Source organism: Coprinopsis cinerea (assembly GCF_000182895.1).
Source record: "Coprinopsis cinerea okayama7#130 chromosome 8 map unlocalized cont3.8, whole genome shotgun sequence".
NCBI lineage: Eukaryota > Fungi > Basidiomycota > Agaricomycetes > Agaricales > Psathyrellaceae > Coprinopsis > Coprinopsis cinerea.
The window spans coordinates 326,974-349,848 of NW_003307537.1; the positions used below are offsets into that span (position 1 = coordinate 326,974).

The window sequence follows — 22,875 nt, forward strand, 5'->3', positions numbered from 1 at the left end:
GGAGCACGTCGATGAGGAAGAGTGGCACCAGGCAGCGAATTGTGTTGCTGCATTTAAAGGCACTGCGAACCCCGGGCCTGCGGGATTGATGGTACAAGGGAATAGGGGCTTCGGTAACCAAATATGACAACCGATTGCATGGGGGCGCCCCTGGCGGTACCTGGACCGGACGGATTTCTGGGGCGAGACAAAGGAACGGCGTCATCCAAGAGCGCCAATAATCGCGACCAGTACACAAAGGCCCCCAATCCTTTGTCGCTCCATCAGGCTTGATGCACAGGGAAGATCAAAAGGTAAAATCGTATTGCGGTGATAAAGTACATTGGGTTCAAGGCCTAGTTGAACTTCTCTTCCAGTCGTCGTCAGCATTCACGCAAAAAAGAGCAGGTAGTCCTCCTCGCCTTCGACTACTGCCCGCCTCCACTCCCACTCCCCTCTCCACCTGTCTCGTCACGAATCCCACCCTCCGCAAAGTTCAGGATACCCGCCGAGTCGAGGGCGTTGACGATAGCTTCCGCCTCGTCGACCTCCATATCGCCAAGGACCTTGTTGACTGCCGTCAACTCTCCGACCTTGAGCGCCTCTTGGAGTTCTTTCGGGAAGGCTTGGAAGACATCCCATCGGTATTGGAGCGCCTTCCTAACCTGCTCGATATCGAGATCCTCGACACCCTCGCCCTCCAAGACGAGGTTCTCGGGAGGAGGGCCGTCGGGGACGTTGAAGGAGATGACGGTGTCGGGGTTCTCTGCGACCAGTTGGATCTGCTCGCGTCCGGCACCTTCTTGAGCTTGCTCTTCTTTGCTGATCTTGACACGGGTGACGAGGTGGTTGTAGGTGCTTTCGACGTCGTCGGAGAATACCTTTTGTGCTCGCTGGTCTCCGGCGATCATCCTGGAAATGGTCGTCAGTCGCGAGAATGGATCGGGTGTAGACAGAAACGTACTTCTTGAAGAACATGCCGACGCCGTTGGGACCTAGCTTCTCGCAGTATTGAAGGAGAAGGCTCTGGTGCACGCACTTCTTCGCGTATTTGTGCTTTCCTTGACCCTCTGCCTCGAACGCAGCAACCAGAAGGGCATCAGATGCTCCAGGAACGTATACATCACGGTGGTCTTGGATAAACTTGAACGATCGCTCGTAGTCGCCCAAGGGAATCTTCGAGAATTCCACCAGTGAAGGTGTCATCTTGGGGAGCCCTTCGTCGTCATCGTCATCGTCGTCGTCCGCCGATTCTGCTGCTGTTGCTGCTGCGACACCGGCAGGGTTGAGGACCTCAAATTCAGTCACCTTTTCCTTGCCCTTCGACTTGGGCTTGTCGACCTTTGTGGTGGGAACTGGGGGTGGTTCTGGTTTCGGAGGAACGTACTACCGAAATCATAAACAGCTGTCGCGATTCTAGTCATTATATCACGTACCTTTGTCTCCCAACCTTCACGGATATCTTCGCTCGTAATCTTCTTCTTTTGCTCCCTGATCTCCTCCTCGACCTCCTTCTGATCACGCTCAATAACTTCGCCCAACTGCTTCACATGCGTCTCCATTTGCTCCACCAACTCCTTCGACAATCTCTCCTCCTTCTCCGATTCAGCCAGGTTCAGCTCCTTCAACTTGTTCTTCGCATCCTGCGACACGCGTTGCAGTAAACTGAGCACCATGCCATCGTACGTTTGCTCGATCTTGTCGGGGTTGTTCCCAGGCGGGCAGTCCTTTGAGGGATTCTTCTCCAGCTGCTCGACGAGGTTGTTGAAGTACGCTGGTGCGGGCGTCGACGCATTGGGATCGGCAAGGGTCTTTGCGATTTCTGTTATCCTGGGCAACAGCACTTTGTTGCATGCGATTTGAGCCTGGAGATGCGCGATCTTCTGCTTTCGGGCCTCTCGTTTCTCGTGGATATCGCGCTGTTTCCACCTGCAGCAACATCAGATCCATTCGACGTAAACAGATGTCTCTAACCAACCTAACCAGCGACTTGTGGTCCACATTAGGATGCCCCTCGATATCTGAATCGTCCGAAAGCTAGAACGCGTATCGTCATTTAGCCATGATAACGCGTCCGAAATTCAACAGTGCTCACCTCGAGGTTGTCCCACTTGGAATAATTGAGAGGCATGTCTGTGGGTCGTCTAGGGCAATAAAGGCGGTGGTCGTTGCAGAAAGAAGGCTTTGGAGCGGTCAGCGCTAAAAAGGCAGCAGCTCATTGTGATGGCTCAGATCGAAACTTCTGGAAACGTCTCGCAGGCGACAGGTTACAGCAATTTCAATGTTTTTTTGGACGCTTTACACTTTCTTTGTTTAACTTTGTCTTAAAGTTGAATACCGATAGGAAATAGAAGGAAATTTCTCAAGCATACGACATGGACGAGGCAAAACGACAGCAAGGCGGGCGAACGCTCCAGCACCTACCATCATTACGGCTATCAAAATAGAAACCGGCAAAGTTGGCCCCTAACCAGGTGACAGAACCCCCCACCCATTTCGCTACGAAAAACAGGCAAATGGCGGGAAAAGCCAATCCAGAAAGAATTATTATAGGATCGCATTCTTTGACATATGCTACACATCGCTGGTTTTACTTTCTCTTCGCAGCCGCAAACTGCAAAATCCCAGAGCAATGAGCTCATACATCCAAGAATGCATTAGAACGAGACGAACCTTGGCGCTGGACACTCGCTTCTGTGCGTTAGGGGCCTAAGGGCAGCTCATGATCAGCACGTGCGTGAAGGAAGTCCACGACCGTGTACGCTACCTTTTTACCAGCGGGCGCTTGTTTGCCGCGCCGAGCCCCGGGGGCCTTCTTTCCACTCGGAGGGGCTTGCTTTCGACTGGCAGCCTTCCGAGTCTGTTTATGAGAGCCATTCCTCTTCCCTTTCGTTGCCTTTGGGGTACTGATTCCCTTGGGCGGACTCGTTACTTGCCTCGCCTGGTGGAATACGAGGTCAGCGGTCACGTCGCCGTTGCCATCGAGCAATTGAAGGATTCGGTTACCTTTGTGTTCGCGGGAGCGCCTCCTTTTTTTTTCGGTGCAGCCAGAGGACTCTTCGACCTCTGTCGCAGGTAGATCTCGTTGAAATTGAAACTCGTATAATATTTGATTGGGACTTACTGAGTTTGCAGGCGCACTTCTGGAACGAGTGCCTGGTCGCGGTTTTGTGTTCTGTCGTAGGTCAAGTGGGCATCGGTAGGTGTGGTTCTCCAATAGGAGTGGGATCACTTACAGGAGCGGTGCCTGGAGCAGGACCTCCCGACTCCTTATGTGTCAGCTATGTTGGTTAGAGGAAACATGATACCACTCACAACGCTTGTATGACCCTGTGAGTCATAGTCGCAAACAGTTAGTGTCTCCTAGTTCGAATGATCACAAAGCACACACTTGTTGAACCTCCTAAAACACGACCATCAGTACAGCCAGTGATAAGTCATTGCGGCTTCAACATGAATACCCACCAAAGAATAAGGAACAGCCTGCTGATGGTCCTGAGATTCCTGATAGGTCGGCAACTCCGTGAAGGGGTATGGAGTGATAATATTCTCTCTTCCATCCGTCTACCGCGCCAGCACCGTAGCATTAGAATCCCTTTCCATCCACAGTGACATCCGTGAAGTACCCACAGAAGGCCTGAAAATACTTGCAACCCTGTTCCAAGCTCCACGGGCCGCACTGCCCACGGCGTTCGCTGCGTTGCGGAAAGTATCCCTGATGCCGTCCCGTACGACGAGTTCCGAATGTAGCTCAGTGTTTCGCAGTTCGAGGTCATGTAGGAAGTCTTCCCGTGCCTCAAGCCAGCGCTCCCGGCGTTGAAGGTACTGCCGAAGCACCAAGCGATCGTCGTGTGCTAGAGCCCGGGGACGGGCGCTTAAGTCACCCTGCGTCAAGATGGACGTTTGGATAAGCATGGCCTATTCCTATTCGACAAGGGCACGTACCTTAGTGCCAGAATCAAATGGTCGGACGAGCGCGCATACAAAGACGACATGAATGAAAACTGTGAACTCATATCTGAAGGAAACCATCGAAGTCAGCGCGCAAAGATCAATTGGGCCAGCCAATTGCGATCCCTAAGACCCGCGTGTCAGCACAGGCCAATGAGTAGAGACAGGCTCTAACACACCTTTAGGGTGATGTTGTTAGAAACGGAAGGCGACCAGCGCTGGAGAACCCTGCTGTGAAGATGTGGTACCTTTTAAAGGTTGGGTGGATAGAAGCGACATTCTGTGTGCGTTACTGCGATCAGCATCCATCGAGTGCCCAGTCCCCACAATGCCAAAGATAACAGGTTTTTGAAAGTCGAGGAAGCATCTAGATGCTGCATTGAGGCTTCTGCATACACACACTGGGGTGTATGACCCTATTCCCCCTAGAACACGGATGAGGTTGGAGTAAATGGAGTAAATCGAGTTGCTGGGAGCTTAACGGCTCACGCCAGGTCGAACGAGGTACCGAAGCACCCGCAGCAGGTCATCGACGACGTCAAAAGCTCTAGCATCGTCCACTTTGGGTGACATGGCCAGTCAATCCTCTCGGAAATTGCTTGTTCTTGCGTGAGCTCAAGGGGCTGACCATCGTTTGTCAACGCCGGAGCACCAGGGCTTCGCTAGGGCTTCGCTAGGGCAACGCTAGGGTATCAGGGAGCACCCTTCTGGCGATGGGCACCATTTGGCAACCTCGTCCATCCGGCCTGCGATGTCTATCTCGATAAGTGATGTCCTCCTGCAAATCGCCTCACCCCGTTAGACGACTCGAACACCGAAATGTGTACGGTGTATTCAACTTTGCTGCTAATTTTATTCCTCCAAAGGCTGTTCGCGCATCATACACAAGTGTCGAGGCTCATAGCGTTCGTCATGATGGAATCCATTCCGCCGCGATCGTTGCAGTGGCTGAGGGAGAGGGAGACAACGTTACGCTCGACCTTCACACCCAATTGCTATCCAGCCTCCTGCAATAGGCTCCTCATCAACGGAATCAAACAGCTTGGCAATCTCGGCGCTGTTCCAGCCAATCATCGCTCTCCATGAGCCCCTGTCTTCCATTTGTTTTGACGACGGTTGCATGGTTGCTCTGGATTGGGTGATTCCAGTGATTCCAAGGACTCGGTTGTGATCGTGTCAGCGAACGATGGCGACGATGATATAAAGTCCCGTCGAGGCGTTTTTCAGGCTTTCTTCCCATCCCCTTCATTTCTCTCTCTCAAACCGTTCGTTCCCCTCCCTCCTTTCTTTCTTTTTTTCTTTTCGCTTTTTGAGGTGTAGAGTGAGTACACGAATTGCTTGTCAGGAAAAGGTTATGAATTAACGGAAAATTATCTCCTTTTGCTATTTCCCCCTCGTATCGATTTCTCGCAACGTGCCCTCGCTGCCAACTTGCCACTTTCTCCAACCCGATCCCACTCTCCCTCAATCGACCGAGAGCAGGCTAGTTCTCTCTCTTCCATCCTCACAACCCGCTAGGCAGCCAGCTGTCCCTTTCCTCGTCACCACTCCTCCCACATCCTTACAGCGCTAGCGCTTAGTGTCGACCTGGTGTCTGACGAGTTTTTCAAAAGAGTCTATTTGATTGCCTAGCCTTTTCGAGTGCTTCTGTATTCTCAACCTACGACCTCTCTTTATCAACCCCACCGCCCATTCACGATGCGTTTCTCGACTGCCATCATCTCCACCCTCCTCGGCGTTGCCGCCACCGTCTCCGCAGAGACTTTTACCGTTCTGGTCGGAAAGGACAACGGATTGACTTATGACCCTCCTACGTGAGTGATCATCATGGCGGTAATTGGAAACGATACTAACTAATTACAGCGTCAATGCCAAAGTTGGCGATGTCATCTCCTTCCAATTCCTCTCCAAGAACCACACCGTTACCCAGTCAACATTCGCTTCCCCGTGTGTCCCCAAGGATCAGGGTGTTGACTCTGGTTTCCAATTCGTTCCCGAAGGTGCTGCACAGATCCCCGCCTGGTCGATCACTATCAACGATGGTACGCCCCTACGTTCCTTCCACTCCTTCATCGTTTCTTACACTTTTCACAGACAGCACCCCTCTCTGGTTCTTCTGCAACCGAGCTCCTCACTGTGAACGAGGAATGGTCTTCTCCGTGAACCCTACCGCCGACAAGTCCCACGAAGCATTCCTGGAGAACGCCAGGGCTGGTGGAGGAGCTCCTCCCGCTGACGGCGGCGCTGGTGCTCCCCCGGCCGCTCCCCCCGCCGCTGGCGATGCCTCCGCATCTGCCACTGGTGCCGCGCCCGCCATCACCCTCACCCCCGCCGCCTCAGGTAACGCCGGAGCTGCTCCAGGTGCCGCCAACGCTGCCCCCAACCCCAACTCTGACCCCAGCGGAACCGCTGCCAGCCAGCAACAGGCTGATGACGCTAGCTCTGCCGCCGGTGCTGCCGTGAAGGGCGCTGGATGGATGGCTATGGGTGTCGCTGGTGTTGTTGCTTTGTTGTTGTAATTGGGTTTTTGGAGATGAGATTCTGGGTGCCCACTTTGACAGTCTTTATGGACGTTTTCTTGACATGGACCTTGGTCGCTGATAGATTTTCTTTCCCTTACATGCACAGGAAGTAGTCGTTAGTATACCTTACACTCGTGCCTCCCTTTCTTTTACATACGTTCACCCTTCACTGAATTCACTGGTTTGAGAGAGCATTGCGACGTCCGAAAGGCGCCCTGATCTGAGTTGGAGAGGGTCGTTTAACCTTGTGTCTGGGTGATGAGATGCCCGATAAAGTATTGACCTGCTTGGCAGCTTCCTGGCCGTCTCCACCTTCGAATTTTGGAATTCGATGTTTGCATGCCTCGTGTTACATGCACATATCAGATTGAATTGTTGGTGTCGGACAACGCCGAGGGCGAGCTCTTTTCCCGCTACGCTCACTTTCTCACTTTCTCTACGTAATCTAGGCCAACTTCAGCCATCGCCCAGAAGCAACGCCCTCGATGCCCTCATCTTCCATCATGGCATTGTCTGAATCCCCAAAAGACGTAGAAAACAAAATGGCTGACTTGCATCTCGAATTATCAGGTTTGCAGGATGAACTTTCTACCATCACCGCCGCGTTTCAGAAGAGGATCGACGACGTCAATGAGCGAATCCGACAGCAGAAAGAGAAACTTAACTCTTTTACGCCCATCGCCCAGCTTCCGAACGAGATCCTGGAAAGGATCTTTGCCATCCATCGCAAAACACATTTGTATCAAGAAGATTCGGCGAATGCCAACCGGTTCACTTCAGCACCTCTGAAGGATCGTTGGAAGGTCGGCCCTTGGAATTGGATATGGGTTATACATGTGTGCGTGCGTTGGCGGACTGTGGGGCTAGCGCAGAAAGAGCTGTGGAGGTATATTTCTTCCAGACAACCGTCCGAGGCAATAGAGGAGTCAATCAAGCGCTCGCAACCAGCCCCACTTTGGGTCAGCACACATCCGTTCAAGACGGCGCTTGTAGCCCAATTTCATCGCGTCGCGTTCCTGGAGCTCAATATTACCCATATGAACACTTCCCCAATGGACGCCAGATGCCGGGATGCATTGGCAGGCACTGCACCCCTTCTTCGCCGACTTCGTATATTCCAGACATCCTACGAATACACAGAAGCTGTGGGGATCTTCCAAGGTGGGGCCCCGATGCTTTCCACGCTTATCTTGAAAGACTGCTACCTCCCATGGACGTCACCTCTGTTTCACCCAGGGTTGACCACGCTTCAAATCCGCCTTCCTAACAACGATCCGCCCCACTTCGCTCCCGAGCACTTGATCGACGCGTTGGGACGGGTTTCGTCTAGCTTAGTCGTCTTTGAGCTGGACCCGCTGCCGGAAGTACAGTTTCCAGTCAGTCGGCAGGTAGTGCTTCGGAAGCTGGAGAAGCTGACTTTGGGGTGCCAAAGGGTGGAAGCAATCCAATCATTGTTCAGCCATCTCATCATCCCTGAGAAGGCAGTCGTACATTTGTCTTTCGAATCAAGCCCACCCATGGATGTCCGAATGGCACACACGAGGGGAGACGCTCCTAAACCCCAGTCCATCCTTCCCCTACGGTTCTTCAACACCGACATACTCCCTCCCTCCGAACTCCAAGCGTGCCCCTCGAGCCACTTGCTCGCGTACACAGCTCTACCTCCCCGAAGTCTCTGCTTGGATTTGCGCGAGACGGCAGCCTGCACCACATACACCTTCAACCTTTGGGATCACCACGTCGACTTCTCCCTCAACCCCCTTCCTACCAGCTCTCTGAGGTGCACAGTGGAGGATACAATGGGCTACCAGCAGCGTTGGGACACTCCTCCCGTGGAAGTGTTTCCATGCCTTTCGTCGAGGGAGATTCGGTCGCTGTCATTAAATGAGTTGCCTGACATGCCCTTGAGACGTTTCGAGAAGCTCATGAGCACCTCATACTCGCCGTCTCCGAGCCTGTCCGGCGTGGAGGGTCTATACGTGGTACGGCGGCTCTCCTATAGGGTCGTGGAATTCCTCATGGGTGAGGTCCCATCCGGTCCAAATGTCGGGCCGCCTTCTGGTCCACCAAAGATCCTCCCGCTACTCAGGTCCCTGACGTTTGAACGGATTGAGTTCATCGAAGCCTCCCGACACCGGCGTCCCACTATCAACCAGATTGCGAACGGCAAACCCGTTGTGTTCGAGGACCTACTCCAAGTCCTCGAGTTCAGGGCCAAGTCTGGGACGATGATCGAAACTCTTCGGTTGATGGAGTGTTATAATCTGTCGGTTATTCAAGCGGAGAAATTGGCGCAGTTTGTGGGAGAGATGGCTTGGAATGGAGAGACGTTCAGTCGAGGCAGTACCCCTAAGTGGTAGTAGGTGCTTGGACTCGGAGGTGCTTCAATACCACAGACCGTACGATAAGCCGAGATCAATGTGACGTCAGACATCATTGACCAATAGACGCTCGTTTGGCGCCTGGATAGAAATGGCTGAGCAACGCCCTTTACCGTTTCGACACGGTTACCCATGGCACTGATGTGGCAATAGAACCCTGAGGTTATCTCTAGTCTGGCATCCAGGTGCATGGTTACTTCGCGTACCTTTTTCGCCATGTCGCTCATTTACGGGTCCGAACAGGTCCGACTTCATCTTTCCTGCCAAAAGCCACGTCGACTGTCGACTGTCTCTCGACCCCTAGTCTGGACGGCATAATTACTACCACAACCCGGAGCCGGTACTTCTTCTCTCGACGTCGACAATCGACTTCCCTCCAACTCACATCCCATGTCACTGTCGGAATCCCAGAAAGCGGTGGAAAGAAACATGGCCAAACTGCACCTCAAGTTGTCAAGCTTGCAGGACGAACTTGCAGCCGTCACCGCCGAGCTCCACACGAAGATGGACGACGTCACGGAGGAGATCCGACAGCAGAAAGAACTCCTCAACTCCTTTGCACCCATCTCCCAGATTCCCAACGAGATCTTGCAACGTATCTTTACTATGAACCGTGCACGGCATCTGTTCCAAGATACGAGAAGTGCAGTGCCGTTGTCTCCCGCACTTCGAAAGGATTGCGGGGTCGGACCTTGGGATTGGATACGAGTTACGCATGTGTGCGTGCGGTGGCGGATGGTGGGCCTGGCACAGAAAGAACTCTGGTCGTACATGACGCAGAAGCAATCCCCCCGTGCAATCGAGGAGTTTATCAAGCGATCCCATCCAGCCCCACTTTCGGTCACCATGTCGAGGGAGAGATGGAACACATCACTCCTGGACCAGCTGCATCGCATTGAATCCCTGGAACTCGACAGTTTGGACAACTACCCCCACCACGCTGGTGACGCAAGTGAAGACCCCGCTGTCAGCCGTACAGGCAGTGCACCTCTTCTACGCAGACTTTGGATTCGCGAGAGTCCGTACATTTTTCCAAAAATCGTTCAGCTTTTGGAAGGAGGAACACCAAGCCTCCTTACACTTGAACTGGTGAACTGCTACCTTCCATGGACGTCACCTCTGTTCCACCCAGGGCTAGCCAGGCTCCGTATCCGCATCCCCGACCGCTACAGGTCCCCTTCCCAACTTTCATCCGAGCAATTCCTGGACGCCTTGGAGCGTGTTTCTCCCGGACTGGTCATCCTCGAGTTGGACATGAGCCTACCAGAGACGCCGGACTCTACAAGTCGCCAGATCGTATTCCCCAAGCTGGAAGTGTTGACCTTGAGGTGCGCAAAGCGGCCGGCAATCCAGTCCCTTTTGAAGCACCTCGTTGTTCCCGAGAAGGCCGCGGTAAAGTTGTCTTTCGATGCATGCGCAACAGGCGGGGTCCAGCCGGCACGCATCGGGGGAGAGGAGACTAAAGCACAAACCATCCTTCCTGTTCGGTTCTCTAATGTCATCACGCGCCCTTCCTCCATCTGCGGGTCCTCATCCCTGCTGGACACTGCATATTCGCCTCTCACGTACGCAGTTCCACCTCCCCGAAGTCTCTCCTTCGCCTTATACGAGACACCATCGCAGAACACGTACACCTTCCGGCTTTGGGATCACCACGTCGACTTCTCCCTCAAGCATCTCCCTCCCAGCTTCTTGACGTGCACAGTGGAGGACACAACCGGCAAGCGTTGGGATGCTCCACCCATGGTCTTTCACTGCCTTTCGTCGACGGGTATTCGGTCGCTATCTTTGACGCACTTGCCTGACAAGGAGTTAGATCGATTCCGGGTACTCGTGAGCCTCTCACACTCTCCTTCTCCGAGCTTCGGGGGTGTGGAGGACCTTTGGGTTGGCAAGTATCTTGCGCGCAACATTGTGTACTACCTCATGGAGGAGATCGAGGACACTGTTAGCACTGCCAAGTCCGGTCCCTCGCGGTCTCTCCCGAAATGCTTCCCGATGCTCAGGTCCTTGACGTTCGAGCGTATGGTCTTCGTCAGCGCCTCCCAGCTCCAATGTTCAGTCATCAAACACATTGTGAACGGTAAACCTGTGGTGTTCGACGACCTACTAAGAGTGCTCGAGTTTAGAGCCAAGTCGGGAGCGATGGTTGAGATCCTTCGTTTCCTGGACTGCTACGACTTGTCCGCTAGTCAAGCCGAGAATATTGAAGCAAGTTGTGGGAGAGGTGGTTTGGAGTGGGGAGGACAAGACGTACGATTGGCCGTGCCGGAGGAAGGGATGCCCCTGCGAAAGTAATAAGTAGATCTAGGTGCTTTGAGACACTTAACATCCCCGAGTAACTGGCCACGGGACCCTTCGCTTAAAAATGGCAGAACAGTGGTCTTGTTCTGTGTATGTATTTGCGTTCGCGGGTGCTCCATGGGCGCTTAACGCTCATTGAATGGAGAGAAGCTGGCTGTGCCAACAGAGAGCGTTGATCACTGAGCGCTGTGGACGTCCTTGTGATGGCAGTCCATGATCCACGATGGCTTGTTAAAGTTAACTCAAATCACTCTCAACTACTAGCACTCACTCCACCGACGGTGAGGCCTCCTGCGACCAGCCCCCTGTCACCGTAGCGCTCACACACCACTGAACAGATTAGGTCTTGGCGGTTCACACTTTGCAATGAAACCTTCTTACCTCACCGCCACCCTCGCCGTGTTCGCCATAGGAATCACGCATGCCCACGCCCAATGCATGCTCGTCAACAAAGATAGGACCAGTCGATGTCATATAAACCAGTGCCAGAGGAGTATTCCCGGGAACCCGGCTGGTCAGTGCTATTGGACCGGGAAACGGTGCCAGGGTTTGGCGGGAAGGTTGGTTGATGTTGTGCTTGGCTCTGCTTGGTCGTGATTGGTGTGTTTTTTCGGGAAGCTGAAGCCGTGGCCGCCACCATTTGTGCCATGAGGGCGACATGGTGCTTCGCTGTTTAACCTTGCCAGGAGGTTTGTGATGCTCTGGCCGGTCGTGTGCGATACGAAATTGAACGACAGATAAGACATCCCACGGACACATTGGTCAGTTTCGTTCTATATTGCAGTTGCTCTCGTTGTTGACGAAACATGTTTCGCTTCAGATGGAACAGTTCTCTTCCCAAGCAGCCGTGGACATCGAAATCGAGACCTTGCAAGGTCAACACAGTGATCTTCTCGAACAAATAAAGGTGATATCAAGTCGAATTTGCGACCTAAAGTCGCGGAGGAACGAATTATGCCACATATACCGGCTTCCCAAAGAAGTCCTGCAAGAGATTTTCCTCCACCTCAGTCCCACTCTCACTGCATCGGAGCCGACCTCTGACGGGCCCAGTTACCGCGCAATCGTCTGCGTCACGCGTGTCTGTCGCCATTGGAAGAAAGTTGCCCTCAATCAACCAGAGCTGTGGACATAAGTCTCCGTCTACAACTTGAAGTCCGAGGCCATCCGCACCCTTTTGATAAGGTCCAAGACTGCGCCATTGGACATCTGCCTGGATGGAGGTTTGAGCCTTGAGGGGGTCCAATGAGCTTTGGATTCAAAAGGCGTTAGCCACATGGACTATCCGGTCGCTCAACATGCGTGATTTCTTCCATCGTCTAATTCCTCGCCTCAAGAAGCTCTCTCCTGCTGCGTCAGTTTTGCACACCCTCATTCTACACGATAACGATCCATTTCCTCGAGCTAGAATACAACTAGTAATCCTGCTGCATCGAAAAAAAGAAGTTGAAAGGGACTCGGTCCACTGACTAAAGGCTCTAGAGCTCTGGTTTTAAACGGAGTCCGGCCTGGCACACATTTGCCATAGGGATGCTCGAACGGGAGCCTTCTCTTTTTTTAGCTCCAATGACCCCTCAATTAAGGTTAAGTGGAACCGTCCTCGACCGAATTCAGCCATGAACAAGCCAATGAAAACCGTCCACGAGGATCTCCGGAGTGTAGAGCAAGTAAATTTCTTTCTTCCCCCCTACTAGCATACGACTTGGAGACGTTGTGCTCACGAACCGTCTAGATGGTTTCCTCGGGCGTATCACAAGCCGACATCGATATTGAAGTAGCAGCGCTGCGAAAGGAACGCAAGGAACTACTAAGCAAATTAAAGACGTTGGCCCTTCGCATTTGCGACCTACATTCCCAGCGGAACGAACTCGCCTACATCTCCCAGTTTCCGAACGAACTCCTGCAAAAGGTTTTTCTCCTCCTGCGGGGTGCGCAACCTAGCAACGCTGGTTACCACCAGGTTATCCGGCTCACCCACGTCTGCCGGCTCTGGAGGCAAGTGGGGCTGAACCAACCATAGAGCTATGGGCGTATATCACCGACGACCAGCCAGATAACATCAGCACTCTACTCGAACGCTCGAAATCGGTTCCTCTGACGATGAGCCTCTATGGTCGTTACAATCAAGATGACATATGGAGTAATCTCTGGTTCGAAAGCAAAATCTGGGACGCTCTATCTCAAAGGATTCTCCAATCCGTGGGCATCCGCAGCCCTTTTGAAAATCTGGTCAGGCGAGTCCAAGCGCTGCCTGCCGGTGCCCCCTCTCTGCACACCCTACACTTGACCAACAGCTCCGACACCACTCGCTCAGACACATGGACAACCGCAATCCCAGATATCCTTACCGCAGGCGCCCCTCTTCTCCGTGACGTGTACTTGCGGGATTGTCACCTCCCATGGGCCACCCGGTTGTTTCAACGACTGCCGTCGCTTGAAATCTACGACCGACATGCTTCAGCCGCCACTTCAGCCGCCGAATTTCGACGCGTTGGAACGGATGCCCGAGTTGGAGCGCTTGCGGCTCGACGTCAAGATACCGAAATTGAACAAAACCGCGACGACGAAGAATCGATTGGTCGCCCTCCCTGCGCTCAAGTCTTTGCAGGTCGAAGGGGGCTTCAGGGAATGCCACGATTTTCTGGAACATGTGGTTCTCCCTAGAACTGCCAACCTCGAGTTATCCATGGACTATTCGGTGCACGGCGAGCGGGGGAATAGTAGTACCAATACGGGAGTTCTCCCTCCTGCCCCGAATTTTGCCATGCCACTCAGGTTCAACCCCGAGCCCACATTCACCACCGCTGTCGAATGAACATCAAGGAATTACGTTTACTCTGTCCAAACCTCTCAGCCTTATCATCGACACCCAGGGCTACCCCAGCTCCCTGTGGCTCTACCCTCGCCCCGAGCGTCTCGATCCGTTCACCCGACCTGATCGGTCCTACCTCGGAAACGTGTGTTATGCCATCCACAAACCGACCGACAACGGGCGTGCCATTTTCAGGGCTCTCCCATCCACCGACATCCGGTCTCTCTCCATTACAATGTTTGACCATAGCGATTCTGCCGAGCTTGGCGCGGTGCTCTCATTTCTACCATCGGTGGAGGAGTTGCGCATTGGAGAGATGGATGGTCTATCAGTCCTTGATGCTCTTTGCGGGGATCCTGGATTGGATGACTCGAACGGACCACTACTGCGTCTTCCAGCCTTGAAGACCCTGGTTTTTGAATGTGTTTCCATCCTGAGCAGGCCTTGTCCCTGCATTGACGTGGACGCAGAAGACATCCATCCGTTCCTGTTCGACGACCTGTTGTCACTATTGAAAGCCCGGCGCGCGGTCTTGGGATCGAAGCTCGAGAAACTGCAGTTCGAGGTCGCTTATAATTTGACGGCGTCGCAGGTGGCCCAACTGGAGAATGTCGCAGAGGTGGTGGTTTGGTCTGGGATTGAGCAAGTGGATGACACGAGATGTGGATCAGGATCAGGAAGGGAGGACTGTACAAGTTGTAAGGGCCAGGCAAACGTGGAGATATCATAATCAATAGTTCTGCGTATGTACATTGGTGTAGATTCTTTTATTCCAATGTCATGTTCCAATGCCAAAGGGGATTCTTCAAGTTCCCATGGCCCAATGTGAACATGAAAATTCACCAACGTATGTAACAAACTAAATTCCACGGCCTCATTTATATATGTAAAGCCACCCGCCGCATTGCAAGACTCGGCAGTTGCAAGGCTTTCAGCTGCTCTGGACTCTGGTTTTCCCGACCAAGCGAACGGACCTCACGCTCGAATTATGACTGCCTCTCGACCCTGCCAATGGCGCCCCTCTTCTCCGCCGTGTGCTCCTCCGTGGCTGTCATCTCCCATGGACCTCCAGGTTGTTTGAAGGACTGACGTCGCTCGAGATCCACGACCGGCATCCCTCCATCGCCTCTTCGGCTGCCGAGTTCCTCGACGCGTTGGGACGCATGTCCAAGTTGGAGCACCTGCACCTCGACATCAAGGTACCGGATTCGAACCAGCCCGCGACGAAGGACCGGCTGGTCGCTCTTCCTAGTCTCAAGTCGCTCTATGTCGAAGGGAGTCTCAGTGAATCCATTGATTTTATGGAACATGTGGTGGTACCTGGATCGGCCAAGGCGGACGTGTCGGTGGTCTACGCGACTGGGAGGGATGGCAGGCAAAGTGCACCGGAGGGGTCCTCCCTCCAACCTCGAATCCTCAAGCCGTCCGACACCAACCCACCATCAGGTAGTAACCCCCGTGAAATCGCCTTCACCCGATCTAATCCTACCAGCGTTATCATCGACACCGATGTCGATACCTGCGGCACGATGCGCATCCGAGAGAACATGGACCTGTTCACCGTGATCCTGACATCGGAGAGGTATGGCACGCTGACTGATGGCGGGCGCGCGGTGTTGGCTAGCCTACCCAGCACCGATATCCGCTCTCTCGCGATTCGCCTGTTCCCGCGTGAAGAGTGTTTCAAGCTCGACGAGCTGCTTCCGGTTCTACAGTCGGTGGAGGAACTCTGGGTGGGTGAGGCGGACGGTTCGCTGGTCATCCACACACCGTTGGAGGACCCGTGTCTGTTTTACGGCTCGCAATACCCTGTGCAGTTTCTCCCGGCTTTGAAGGTCCTCGTGTTCGAACGTGTTTCTATCCTCAGCAAGGACTCTCCATGCATTAACTTGCAATACCGTGACGGCGATTTCGTTGTCCCGCCAGTCGTGTTTGGCGACTTGATGAACCTTTTGAAACTTCGCGCGCATATAGGATATAAGATCTCGAAGCTACAGTTTGGGGTGGCTGATAATTTGACGGCTGCGCAAGTGGAGGAGCTGGAGACGGTGGTTGAGGAGGTTGTTTGGTCAGGGGTCGAGAAGTTTAGAAATGGATGCGGATCGGAGAGGGAGGATTGCCCTTGCAAAGGGGAGTAGTAATACTAGTATAAGTAGTACGGACGGTTACATTGCCAATGTACAGACCTCAGAAGCCATAGAACCACAGGATTTGTCCTTTCTGTTCGATGATGCGTCTCTTTCGCAACCGTATACAAGCAATCGAGTTGATACTTGTTGCGCCACGTTGAAAACGCTGAGCCTGAGGGCCACGAAGCCCCTATTTGAACTTTGCACTTGGCGGGGCTCGAAATCAGACAACAAGATCTGATGCGACACTGAAATCCCGCCGCGACGGTCGCCACGCTCTTCACCACGCGTTCTCTTCCTCCCAACGCTTCCTAGGCCAATGTCCTTCTTCGGGTACCTGCTCCTCTCCCTCCTCTCCCCATCGTCTAATTCACTAACCTCCACCTGCTAGCCGCAACCGCAATCCCCGCCAAATCCGGCGCTCGCCTACACCAGGCCGGGAGGGCTCGTCGCCTCCGTCACCGAGCTACTACGAGCCTGGCGACGGACAGGATGGAGGAGCAAACAGCAACAGCCTCGTCCCTCCCACCCTCCAGAAGAAGCCTCCCCCGCTGTACCTGTGCAGCCCGTTCGCCGATGCAGCACTCGTCAAGGGCAACTTTAAGACGATCGTCATGCTCCCCAAGTATGTCGATATCATGGAGTGGGTTGCTGTCAACAGTGCGTGCTATTCTCTACAGTGGGGCTTGGGGATGGCTGATTGACTTTTTTGTTATGAGGATAGTCTACGACTTTTTCACCAACTTGAACGAGTTTTATGGGTGCATCGCCGAGACGTGTACTGCTCAATCGTGTCCTACGATGTCGGCTGGTCCTTCGTGAGTCGCCCATCCCCCTACGTTCCACGCAACCCTCCCTCACGAATTGGTCTTCCTTCCCCAACCCATCACACGATCTGCCATCTCATCTCGCGATCGCCATCCCGATGTGCCCGTTTTCGTTTGAACAGATTGAATTACCTATGGACAACCCGCGAAGGCAAACAAGTCTCGCTCCCCGCCCCGACGTACATCGACTACGTCGTCACATCCGTCCAACAACTCCTCGAAGACGAGAACGTCTTCCCCAACAACGCTAGTACGTCTAACCCCTCTTTCCCCCGCCGGCCAGCTGCTGATCACACGTACTCTGAACCTGACGCATACTTTGAACGTGGTGATCATTAACCAGACCACGCATTCCACCCGTCCTTCCCCTCCACCGTGAAGACAGTCTACCGCCAACTCCTCCGCGTCTTCGCACACATCTACCACGCCCATTTCGGCGCCATCTTGCACCTCAGATCCGAACCCCACTTCAACTCCCTCTTCGCCCACTTCCTCGCTTTCGGCCGTGAATACCAGCTCCTCGAAATCAGGGATATCAAAGGAGAGGTGAACAGTCCTACTGTCGGTGTTGGCGCGCTTTGGGAGAGGTGGAAGGAGAAGGGGATCTTGGCTGAGTAGATGAGGGGATGAGCAGGCGAGGGAATGGGGAGAGATTAGTTGGAGGTAGATGGAGGGCGTTTTGGTGTTGGCGGTAGGTTGTTTGTTTAAGGTGGGGTTGCCAGGGTGGCAGACGAATAGAAGAATAGAAGACCAAACGACAGCCGACACTCCTCACCGGCCTCACCTCCCGATCCCACTTTCCTCTCCCCTCCTCATACTTCCTCGCCCTCGACCTCGAGACCTCGGCTTCCCTTCACCTTCGACACTACCTTACTTCGCCTTCGACCCCTCACTCCTCGCACCAATCTCGCCTCGCATTACACAAGAACAATCATCATCAGGCGAAGAAGAACAAGCAAGCCTAATCAATCCGGAAACTCACCATCCAATACCATACGCCATACACCATAGGCATACCTTTATACACCTGTTCGTCCTTTATACACCTTTCGTCCTTTCATACTCCTTTTTCGTCGTTCTATGTCCCTAAGCTTTATGTGTCGTTTCTCGACCAAATCCTCACCAAGGATCTGCTGTCTGTTCTGTTTGTATTCGAAACCGTGGAATGTAGTGTACCATGTCACATCTTGGGTTGTAAAACGCAGCGTCCTCGTTTAGTCGGCATGCCTATGAATCGAGTCTAAACGAATCATCATCGTCTTCCTCGAGCTCCAAGGTCATCCATCGCCTTCCTCGAGTTCTAAGGTACGATCCCCCAGTTCACCACATTCCTCAAGACTCAAGGCGATCACAACCTTCAATTCTCGAGCAAAATAAGATAAAAAAAGATAGATACTTTTGTTTTCCAAATTATCTATTATCATACACTTTGTTCGACTCTACGACAACGTAGTAAAGGGGAAAAAAACCGCATAAGAAAAAAGAAGATTACTAAAATTCAACTATGTACCAAAAAAGAATGCGTGTTACTTGTTACGATATACTGCTACAACTTGTTCGATTCGATTCACTGGAAGAAACAACGACAAGGGAAGGAGGGAGGAATAAATAGAAACGTGTGCGATAGAGAAAAGAAGAGATAGTAATGCGTAGGTAGGTAGATAGAATAATAGACTGAGGTGCATGTATGTACGTGCGCAAGTGACGAGAGAAAAGTAAGGGGTATGGTATGGTACGGATGATGCGGATGGACGATGATGGATGCAAATGCATAGATGGTGGTGGTGGTACAAGTTGAAGACGGAACAACAAATGCCAAAATACGAGCCGGACGATGCAGAAAGACTATAAAAAAAAACCCTACGAAAAAAACTCGTCAGATCTCCAATCCCCATCGCTCGACGCATGTGCAAAGGTTTACTCACCATGAACACTCCCAAAAAACACTTTTTCGTTAAAAAACCTCCCTCGTGGACTACCCCACAGTAGCCTCCCTCACGCCAAATCCCTAACACCCTGCTCCCAATCCCCCCGACTCACACACCCCTCACCCCGACAAACAGGACACGAAACCTCCACAACACCATCCCTCATCACAGCATCCGCACCACGACTCGCAACACGCTCCGCACTCACCAAACAACTCGAATGGAACGTGTGCGGGCAGACAGCTTCGACTCTTTGTTTCGGGCCTTCAGTCGACGAGGTCTTCCCATCAGCGTCGGCATTGGTAGACGAAGAGGTGGATGGGGTGGTTGAAGTCGAGGAAGGGTCGGAGGAGGTAGCGGCGAGAGTATCAGCCTCGTCAAGCAACGTACTCCCCTCCGCAGGTTTAGGCCGGATCGAAAACTGGCGCTTCACAGCATCCGTCAGCGACACAAACGGGTCATCATCAGACGGCCCAACACCACACGACACATCGCAGCACCTCAACCCAGCTTCACGTTCACGCCTCTCGACGCGCTGGCGGAGGGTAGGTCCAGGTGCGGGAGGGGGCGTCCAGTCTTTCTTGGGCTGCTCCGTCCTGGGTCCTCTCGCACCTGCTCCTGCACCAGGGGCAGCACCTCCAGCAGCAGCACCACCCAAAGGCACACCGAACGTCGCACCCAATCCTCCACCAGGCATAGGCCCACCAGCCAACGCGGCACCCATCAACAACCTGAACAAAAACGCGGGGTTGTTCAACGAGTTGGCGAAACTGCGAGCAAAGTTGGTAAAGGCGTCTTGCTCGTTTTGGGGGTTGGCAGCTCCCTCGGCGTTGGCATTGGCATTGGCGTCGTTACCGCTGCCGTTCTCGTTGGTAGTGGAAGCGTTGGTAGCATTAGAGTCGTTGCCAGAGGGAGTGGAGTGGCGACTGGAAGGGTTGCTCGCGGTCTCGGTGGTGGCTTCAGATTGGGCGGGTTGGGCGGTCGATGTTGAAGGTCCTGCTTCAGCGTTGGCATCAGTAGGAGCAGCGTTGTTGGTCGCACCCTCTCCATTCTCGTTCGTTGGTGGCGGCGCATACATGGCCCCTCACAGCTCTCCAAAGCTCATAGGTTGAGCAGGCTGACGATTGGCAAAGTTGACCCCGGCGAATCCCATGCGGGGGAGCCGGAGAGGCGGGGGAGCAGGCTGTCCGCCTCGAGCTTCCTGTTGGGGAGGGGTAGCGGGAGCAGCGGATGGAGTGGGGGTGAGGGGTTGGCGGCGTTGCTGGTGGTGTTGGCAGCGTTATTGTTGTTAGCGGGTTGCTGGGGAGGCTGCATGAAGGGGAGAGGGAACGGAAGATGGAGATCAAATGCGACAACACCAGGTGGAAGATTACCACCACCAGGCATGGTCGTTCTTCGAGTCGCATTGGGAGGGGTAGTAGTGGAAGGAGGGGGAGGAGGTCCGAACACGGGTGGAGAGGCAGGCTGAGGTGTCGCGGTCGACGCCGAAGCATCGCTCGTACCGGCATTGGCAGATGAACCTGCTGCCGCCGCCGCAGGTGGTGAAGTCGCACCCTCTTGCCCGTTAGCACCAGTGTTCGCCTGCGTTCGCTGACCCGAGCCTACATGACGGCCTTGATCAGCGTTTCCAAAATTGATGATGATAGCAGGACTCCTCGTAACGAAATACGGGCGCTGAAGGTACAACTCACCACCTGTGGGACGCCCTTGTGCATCTGTGATAATACCAATAGGGTGATTGACAATCACGACGTGCCCACCAGGGACAGCGAAGGATTGGACCACCTCGGGGCCGAAGCCGGTAGCTGGACGAGGTCGGCGGTTGGTAGGGGGCTCCGAGCTTGGTCGACGAGAAGGTTGAGGGTTGGTGTTGGTGTTGGGGACGGGAGGAGGACCCATACGACCCCGGGCTTCTTGAGAGGCTTCGCTCGTCGAAGTTGACGCGGAGGGTGCAGGTGTGGCGGATGGCCCGGCCGCCCCTGAGGAAGTAGTAGACGCTGGAGCTGGAGTGGAGTTGGTGGCCGATGCCTGAGCTTCTCTCTGCGCTCGCTCTTGCTGTGCCCTACGACGCTGCCTATAAGGAACAAAGGTCAAGTTTTCAGGGTCGATATTGAATCGACAAGTAGGACAGGTCGTCTGCTTCGGCCTCGAAAACCAAGGGCGAAGACACTCGGCGTGGAAAACATGGGCACATGGCAAGGAAACAATCTTTGGAAGCTCAACCTTATTGTCCTTCTCCCCATTCTGGAGTTGCTTCTCGTAAGCTTCCAATAGTTCGGGGTCCAGAAGCTTCTCCCAGCACACAGCACATCCACTATCACCGCCGCTGAGCTCAGTACCATTCGCCCCTGTCATTCCGCCGACTCGCTCTAGGCGCTTGACCAATCCGATAGGAACCTCCTCGAGGCCGTTGATAAGCCGTTCTGCCCGTTCTGGATCATCGACATCAGGCTCGATGCCAAATAGATCGTTGAGGAAGCCAGGGTTGGTGAAGAAGTCGGCAAAGTTCTGAGGACCATCTGCACCAGTGTCGGGGTTGCCGCCTGGGTTGAAAGGGGTGGCGTTGAAGACTGGCGGTTGGTCTCCACCGATGTCGATAGAGATGGCGATACCTCCAGACAAGAATGGCGGTAATTGGGGCTGTGCAGGTGGTGGACGGGGTGCTTCTGTTGCCTCGGCAGCGGGTGTTGGCTGGGTGCGTGGTTGTGACGGCGGCGGCGGCGGTGGTGTGAAGAGGTTGAATGGGAACGGCAGAGGGTGGGTATGGGTCTGAGGACGAGGATTAGCGTTGGATGGCGGGGTCGACGAGTTTCGAGAAACTGCTGATGATGATGAAGCGGTGCTTTGGCCGTTGCTGGCCAAAGGTGTGCTTATCCGTTCAGAAGGATGCCGTCGATCTCGTTCATCGTCCTCGTCATCCTCAACTCGTGCTCGCCGGTTAGGACGTGGAACGGATGTTGTGGGCGTTGGTGCAGGTACAGAGCCAGCTGGGGTGATCTCAGGAAGGGGTGGGTCGTCGACAAGGGTGTGCATCTCGACTTCGCGGACATCGTTTTCTACGTCTGAATCAGAGTCGGAGATGGACTGTAACGCAGGCATTTCTTCGTCTTCGTCTTGCGATGAGTTATTGACGTCGTCCATGACGACGTCTTGGACAGCCGTCGACGTCGATGGCCCCGCAGCTGGTGATTGGTTGTCAGTCGCGATAACCTGGTCAGGCATCGTCGTCTCGTCGCCGTTGTTGTTGCTGGCGTCGTTGGTAGTGTTGTTGGCCGCTATTGAAGGGTCTGTGCGGGCGATTTCCTGCAGACGTTGAGCAAAAAGGTCGTAATCCATTGCTACTAGACGAGATGGTGATAGTAACAAAGAAAGGAAAGGTGCGGTGTCTTTGTTTGCGCGCGAGTTATATTGATTTTGATCGGACACCCGCGGGATTTGTTCGACGCGGTCCCAGAATTTGCTAGAAACATTCATTTTCCGGAATCTACTCCACCTTTCATTCTCTATTCTTGGTCCAAATCCTTCTCAATATCGCAATCCAACGTACTCGGGTAACCTCAGCGCAGATAAGATCGAAATGCGCGGTATTGCGCCTCGAGGCGCAACGCTTACGTGAAACAGTGCAACCCACACGTCATTGCGGCACGTCTACGACCGGCTCAGTCTGTCCTGCGCATCCTCAGACAACCACCAGCGACCATCCAGAAACCTTTCTCGCTCACTAGGATGCTGACATACCAATGACTCGGAGCTCTGGTGACTGACAATGGCACACCTGGGATGACTCGGCCATTATCAAGTCGCCAATTCCTGTCTCTTTTCCGGTACACCTGGCGACCTTGGTACCTTCTTGAACGTTCCGGAGAGCCTTCTGAATGGTACAGCAGACAGAAGCACAGGTTTTCTGGTCTGAAACCTGCGACAAGGAATCGTGGACGCGTGCTTCTTGGCCTCTGGGCTTCGAGGATGTGGAGATATCGGCAAACAATCGGCAGAGTTTGACTCCGTTGATCCCATCTACGGATCATTTCTTCCCACTTCG

General features: G+C 53.7%; 12 protein-coding genes across 12 annotated transcripts; 7 read left to right on the top strand and 5 right to left on the bottom strand.

Annotated features, from left to right (window-relative positions):
* Positions 1–407: 407 nt before the first annotated feature.
* Positions 408–2,110, bottom strand: CC1G_05439 (hsp90-like protein; the record flags this gene model as incomplete). Its single annotated transcript, XM_001835425.1, has 5 exons — positions 408–891; positions 944–1,365; positions 1,416–1,908; positions 1,958–2,016; positions 2,075–2,110. 5 exons carry the CDS (start codon positions 2,108–2,110, stop codon positions 408–410), a joined length of 1,494 nt encoding a protein of 497 aa, XP_001835477.1.
* A 459-nt stretch (positions 2,111–2,569) lies between these two features.
* Positions 2,570–4,503, bottom strand: CC1G_05440 (hypothetical protein; the record flags this gene model as incomplete). The annotated part of the gene is made up of 11 exons (XM_001835426.2): positions 2,570–2,593; positions 2,653–2,688; positions 2,747–2,920; positions 3,104–3,154; positions 3,216–3,245; positions 3,295–3,309; positions 3,371–3,382; positions 3,445–3,543; positions 3,610–3,864; positions 3,925–4,056; positions 4,420–4,503. 11 exons carry the CDS (start codon positions 4,501–4,503, stop codon positions 2,570–2,572), a joined length of 912 nt encoding a protein of 303 aa, XP_001835478.2.
* Positions 4,504–5,628: 1,125 nt separating this feature from the next.
* CC1G_05441 (hypothetical protein) lies at positions 5,629–6,449 on the top strand (the record flags this gene model as incomplete). Its single annotated transcript, XM_001835427.1, has 3 exons — positions 5,629–5,744; positions 5,794–5,972; positions 6,025–6,449. The coding sequence occupies 3 exons, from the start codon at positions 5,629–5,631 to the stop codon at positions 6,447–6,449; spliced, it is 720 nt and encodes a 239-aa protein (XP_001835479.1).
* A 423-nt stretch (positions 6,450–6,872) lies between these two features.
* CC1G_05442 (hypothetical protein) lies at positions 6,873–8,812 on the top strand (the record flags this gene model as incomplete). The annotated part of the gene is made up of 2 exons (XM_001835428.2): positions 6,873–6,963; positions 7,023–8,812. The coding sequence occupies exon 2, from the start codon at positions 7,505–7,507 to the stop codon at positions 8,810–8,812; it is 1,308 nt and encodes a 435-aa protein (XP_001835480.2). The 5' UTR covers positions 6,873–6,963; positions 7,023–7,504.
* Positions 8,813–9,262: 450 nt separating this feature from the next.
* Positions 9,263–11,131, top strand: CC1G_05443 (hypothetical protein; the record flags this gene model as incomplete). Its single annotated transcript, XM_001835429.2, has 1 exon — positions 9,263–11,131. The coding sequence occupies one exon, from the start codon at positions 9,263–9,265 to the stop codon at positions 11,129–11,131; it is 1,869 nt and encodes a 622-aa protein (XP_001835481.2).
* Positions 11,132–11,404: 273 nt separating this feature from the next.
* On the bottom strand, positions 11,405–11,797 carry CC1G_14948 (hypothetical protein; the record flags this gene model as incomplete). The annotated part of the gene is made up of 2 exons (XM_002910571.1): positions 11,405–11,442; positions 11,524–11,797. 2 exons carry the CDS (start codon positions 11,795–11,797, stop codon positions 11,405–11,407), a joined length of 312 nt encoding a protein of 103 aa, XP_002910617.1.
* A 956-nt stretch (positions 11,798–12,753) lies between these two features.
* On the top strand, positions 12,754–13,157 carry CC1G_14949 (hypothetical protein; the record flags this gene model as incomplete). The annotated part of the gene is made up of 2 exons (XM_002910572.1): positions 12,754–12,804; positions 12,870–13,157. The coding sequence occupies 2 exons, from the start codon at positions 12,754–12,756 to the stop codon at positions 13,155–13,157; spliced, it is 339 nt and encodes a 112-aa protein (XP_002910618.1).
* A 432-nt stretch (positions 13,158–13,589) lies between these two features.
* Positions 13,590–14,568, top strand: CC1G_05444 (hypothetical protein). Its single transcript, XM_001835430.2, has 2 exons — positions 13,590–13,967; positions 14,011–14,568. Exons 1-2 carry the CDS (start codon positions 13,786–13,788, stop codon positions 14,351–14,353), a joined length of 525 nt encoding a protein of 174 aa, XP_001835482.2. The 5' UTR covers positions 13,590–13,785; the 3' UTR covers positions 14,354–14,568.
* A 369-nt stretch (positions 14,569–14,937) lies between these two features.
* Positions 14,938–16,087, top strand: CC1G_05445 (hypothetical protein; the record flags this gene model as incomplete). Its single annotated transcript, XM_001835431.1, has 2 exons — positions 14,938–14,981; positions 15,022–16,087. 2 exons carry the CDS (start codon positions 14,938–14,940, stop codon positions 16,085–16,087), a joined length of 1,110 nt encoding a protein of 369 aa, XP_001835483.1.
* A 310-nt stretch (positions 16,088–16,397) lies between these two features.
* CC1G_05446 (protein kinase activator) lies at positions 16,398–17,523 on the top strand (the record flags this gene model as incomplete). The annotated part of the gene is made up of 5 exons (XM_001835432.1): positions 16,398–16,411; positions 16,470–16,738; positions 16,803–16,896; positions 17,028–17,155; positions 17,249–17,523. 5 exons carry the CDS (start codon positions 16,398–16,400, stop codon positions 17,521–17,523), a joined length of 780 nt encoding a protein of 259 aa, XP_001835484.1.
* Positions 17,524–18,691: 1,168 nt separating this feature from the next.
* On the bottom strand, positions 18,692–19,911 carry CC1G_05447 (hypothetical protein; the record flags this gene model as incomplete). Its single annotated transcript, XM_001835433.2, has 2 exons — positions 18,692–18,765; positions 18,831–19,911. The coding sequence occupies one exon, from the start codon at positions 19,909–19,911 to the stop codon at positions 18,901–18,903; it is 1,011 nt and encodes a 336-aa protein (XP_001835485.1). The 3' UTR covers positions 18,692–18,765; positions 18,831–18,900.
* Positions 19,912–19,934: 23 nt separating this feature from the next.
* CC1G_07995 (hypothetical protein) lies at positions 19,935–22,169 on the bottom strand (the record flags this gene model as incomplete). The annotated part of the gene is made up of 1 exon (XM_001835434.2): positions 19,935–22,169. The coding sequence occupies one exon, from the start codon at positions 22,167–22,169 to the stop codon at positions 19,935–19,937; it is 2,235 nt and encodes a 744-aa protein (XP_001835486.2).
* Positions 22,170–22,875: the final 706 nt, after the last annotated feature.